The 4,682-nt window shown below is 31.1% G+C and overlaps 1 protein-coding gene across 1 annotated transcript in view; it reads left to right on the top strand.

The window, feature by feature from the left end:
- The window catches only part of RGS22 (regulator of G protein signaling 22), a 158,345-nt gene that overhangs the window by 121,405 nt on the left and 32,258 nt on the right, over positions 1-4,682 (top strand). The window contains exons 15-17 of the mRNA XM_025050166.1: positions 350-522; positions 1,440-1,602; positions 3,157-3,315. Coding sequence (XP_024905934.1) covers positions 350-522; positions 1,440-1,602; positions 3,157-3,315 — 495 coding nt within the window. The remainder of the gene's footprint in view (positions 1-349; positions 523-1,439; positions 1,603-3,156; positions 3,316-4,682) is intronic.

A 4,682-nucleotide genomic window follows, 5' to 3' on the forward strand; every position in this document is an offset into this window, starting at 1 on the left:
TACCTGAATGGTAGTATTGTGTAGGCTTCTTGTTTTCTTCTTTTCATTAGAAAGACATTACTTCTATACTAACAAAAATAAGAAAGTTAATATTTTATAAACAAGTATATAGTAAATGTTTACTAAATGTTCTCCGAAAGAAGAGAATGGAATGGAAAGGAACAGGAATAGCATGTGAAGGACTTTGATAAGAGTTAGAACCAGATTCTAGATTGTTTACCCAATTCTACCATTGTAAAGTTAAATGGTATTGGCCTAATAGTTAATTTTTATTTCATTTTTTCTATTTAAGTTTAAAAAGTAATGTGATGTGTTTAAGAGATTTTTATGAAGAGCATTATTTTGCTAGGATGCTACTTATGAAATTGGAACTGTTATTTCACCACTTCCTGATGTATCTAAACAAACAGAATACTGGAATAATGTCCCTGAAGAATATAGGAATTTTAATTTTAATAATCTGCTTAGCAACAAACTGGAGTTTGAACATTTCCGTCAGTTTCTCGAGGCTCATAATTCAAGGTAAGAAATATAACTATTGCAAAATGTATTTTTTCTAAGCTACTTATTTTTTTAAGCTACTTCGTTTGATTCAACATATTATAAAAGTGATTTGGTTCTAGATTTTACCCATGTCAACAAAAAAATAATGAGCAGAATTATCTGAAATCTGTATGGATAATTTTTTGTTAAGGTATGCATTTTGATAATAGCAACATCTAAAATGTTATTTTAAGTGGTTAAACAATATTTGTTGATACTTTTAGCTTTGGTTAAATTAAAACACAAGTATGTTTTATCCTTTCTTTTTTTTGCATTTTTCTTGACAGGTGCTTCAATTATTATTTCTGAGAAGTGTCTCTTATATTTCACTAAGCTATTATAATAAGTGTAATATTTTGTTAATTTATATTAGTTATTACATAAGTGAAATGTAGTTTTGCACAGAATCTTGGAAACTTATGACATATTTGTCTAATATAAACTGAAGTATTGATCATCTTTTTTCCAATAATTTTCTCCCAAGTTAGCAGAAACTGTTTAGACTTGGAAGCCAAATTTCACACATCCAATTTCCCTTCTTTGTATGAAGATTATTCTAAATTTAGCATGTTGCCAAATAGACATGCAGTAGGTGGAAATGTTCCCATGTTTGAAACTGACAGTACTAGTCCATCATTAATGGAAGAACTCTGAGACCCTCCCCATAATGGTGAGAGAATCTTTTCTGATCCCAGGTCTCCTAGTGGTCATTCATATGTTTAGCCAGGATGAGACATAATATTATTGTAATTAGTTCTGTAATTTAATCAGCTGTGCTAACTTGTCAAGATAACCACTTTTCTAAGTTCTGTCAAAACAACAGCTTTGTTTGGTATTTAGTAGACTCAAGAGAAATAAATAGGAAGGGTTGTACTTTGTTTTTGTTTTCATTTTAGCATGGACCTTATGTGCTGGATCGACATTGAGCAGTTCCGGAGAATAATTCACAAGGATCGAAAGCAAAGGGAGGAAAAATCTAGATATATTAAAAACAAATACCTTAATAAAAAATATTTCTTTGGACCCAACAGTCCAGCTTCTCTACATCAGCAGGACCAGGTATCAACATGCAAATATATTTTCTATATTGAAGTATGAAAACCAGTAATTTATTTCTTTTTGCCAACAACCAGAAAGTCATTTTTTTCTTTTGCTTTTATGACTTATATGTTAGACTCTTTTGATATCTCATTATTTTTAGGTATTCAAAAGTATCTACAAATTAAATGTCTTTAAAATTCACTTATGTCTTACATATTATTTTTAAAAGTGTTATTTTAAAAGCAATTTATAGAATAAAAAAATTTTATTCATTCATTCCTGGAATTTTGAGGTCCCTGATGCTACTGTATGGACCTTCTATAGCTTAACATGCTGAGAATTTAAAATTCAGTGGAAAAAGTCACCCACTGCTATCATAGCAAATGGTTGTATTTACTACAGAGCTGTTTTGCCAATGACCCTTCTTCTTCATTTATTTATTTTTTGCTTCTATTTTTACTTTACTTTTATTTTTATTTACTTATTTTATATATAAGGATATTTGCATCACATTATATTTTATATAGATCATGCTAGTTCTAATTTCAGTTATGTGACCAATTTGCTCTTTGATTATAATTAGTCTTTTCTCTTTTTTCCTTATTTTTTATTAAAAAAACAGTATTGTTGCTAATATTGTTGGATTAATATTAAATTCTGGCTAAGAGGGTTTCTCCTTTGTTTTTATGTTAAACAGTATTATTAGTAGGATTTGATTAATGTTATTAATCAAAGGAGAGCTAAGAATAAGATAATTTTTCCAATGAGCAGTCCAAAAATTTTGAGTGGTATGTATACAGAAACAGGTAGAAAACAGAATCATTTGGAGCAGGAAATAGTATTAATAGCTTGTTGAAGACAATAATTATGCAGAAGGAAGATTTAGGCCACAAAACGTTGTATTTTATAAAATGTACTTGCTACCTGAGTAAATCTCTCTGGAGACTATTGTCTGTGTAACCTGGCCTTTTTCTACTTCCTGCTGCCTCTGTATTCTTCTTCCAAGTTGTTGGAACAACTGTCCATTGCTACCACTACCATTGTCCACCACTTCCAACCCAGTATTTGTTGGTATTATACATATTTATATTTCAGTCAAGGTTGTCTCTTAATTAATGCCTCATTCTCCTCACATGCAAAAGAAAATGATTTCTCGAGAAAGTCAATTCGACTAGAGTCACAGATTCATAGGACTAGAAGAGAACTTAGAAAACAAATAAACTAATGCTCTCATTCTACAGTTGAAGATACTGAGGCTATGGAGGGGAAAAAAATGGCATTGCTTGTGGTCACACAGGATAAAAATCCCATTTCTGTGTTCTTTGAAATATATCATCAGCGAAATCGTATATCTAAAACAACCATCTCATAAATCACAATTCTCCAATGTTAGAGGAGTTATCTGTCTTTCCTATACACAATATAGTCAGGAGCTGTTTTACAGAAAATGAAACTTGTAGCACCTATCAGGTGCTCAACAGATGGTTTGGAGGTGAATGAATAAATTAATGACTTAGTGTCTCTTTTCCAAAACAGAAGTTTGCAGTTTCTGTTTCATTTTTATTTTCTTAGATAATGAATTTAAGCGGTGGCTGGGGGAAGATTCTCCATGAGCAGCTGGATGCACCTATTCTAATTGAAATTCAGAAGCATGTCCTAAATAGGCTAGAAAATGTGTGGTTGCCATTGTTTCTTGCAAGTAAACAGTTTGCAGAACGTCAAAAGATAAAGGTATATGTGTTAGTACTACAATCTTTGGACAACAATTGACAGTACCTCTCAAAACATCACATGTGCGCACATGTTGACCTAGCTGTTGTACTTCTATGACATCGTGGTTAAGAGTGTGGAATCAGACTTCTCAAGTTTTAATCTTAATACCGCCATATGTTAATTGCACACTTTTAAGTTTCATAACCTTAGTTTTCTCATTTGAGAAAAAATGGAGTTAATAAGAGCAGTTACTTCATAAGATTATCGTGAAGATGAAATGAAATGATGTATATTTAATTTCTTAGGTGCCTGGCACACAGCAAACACTCAAATATTATCTATTAATATATTTGCTATTGTTTATATTATTAAGTTCTCACAATAAATGGGCAAAGATATATAAGGAAGAATGATTAAATGAATTGTGATAATTTTGTACTATGGAAAACTATGTAGATTTCCATGTGCCCTGAGATTATAAAAATGAGATTAAAATATAAAATGAAATTTCCACATGTACTGATGTGAAAGATACTGAGTGAAACAAACAGGATGTAGAAAAATATATAGAAGATAATCCCATTATATATACATATGTCTCTTTGGCTGTCTATGCATTTCTTTCTATCTGTTTATCTATTTATCTATCTACTTATCTTTATGTTTATGACAAAAGATCTAAAGGGATTTGCCTTCTGGGAATGGGTTTGGGAGTGAGAAGGACTTTTTTGCTTTTGCTTTATAAAGTGGGGTATGTGGCTTTTTTTTTCTTTTTTGCTTTGTTTTGTTTTTATTTTTTAAAGAGTATGTATTACTTTGATAATTTAAAATATCATTATTACACCTAAAAACAGGCTAACCTGATCTTTATAAAAATAACACAAGGGGCAGAGAGCAAGTAATTTTGGACTTTAATATGCCAAGCACATGCCAGTAGTAGTGATCAGGAAGACTCTAAAAACCCTGCCCTTTATATTCATTTTATCAAACACTTTGAGGCTTACTTATCTGGAAATATCCTTAGTCTTCTGAGCACCTCATGTTATAGAAAACACAGTACAGCCGGGAGCATAGAATTTATAAAGAAAAGCTGGCTTGTCTTAGGCAAAAAGTTCCTGGAAATAAACTTTGGGATAACTCAAATTTTTTTATTCCTTTCTGCAGGCTAACTCCAATTCCTTATCCATAACCAAGTATAAAGATATTTATCTTACTAATATTATTTACCATATTTCCTCTATTTTTACCCAATGGTTTTATTATAACTTACAGCCATTTCCTAATTTAGCATTCTTTGGGTGGCCAACGACATAAACTGATTCTGGCAGACTTACCCCAAAGACAGAAGAGAAGGGAAACAATTTATTATAAAGTGGAGCTGGAGC

The sequence above is a fragment of the Pteropus alecto genome, unplaced genomic scaffold (assembly GCF_000325575.1).
Source record: "Pteropus alecto unplaced genomic scaffold, ASM32557v1 scaffold164, whole genome shotgun sequence".
Lineage (NCBI taxonomy): Eukaryota > Metazoa > Chordata > Mammalia > Chiroptera > Pteropodidae > Pteropus > Pteropus alecto.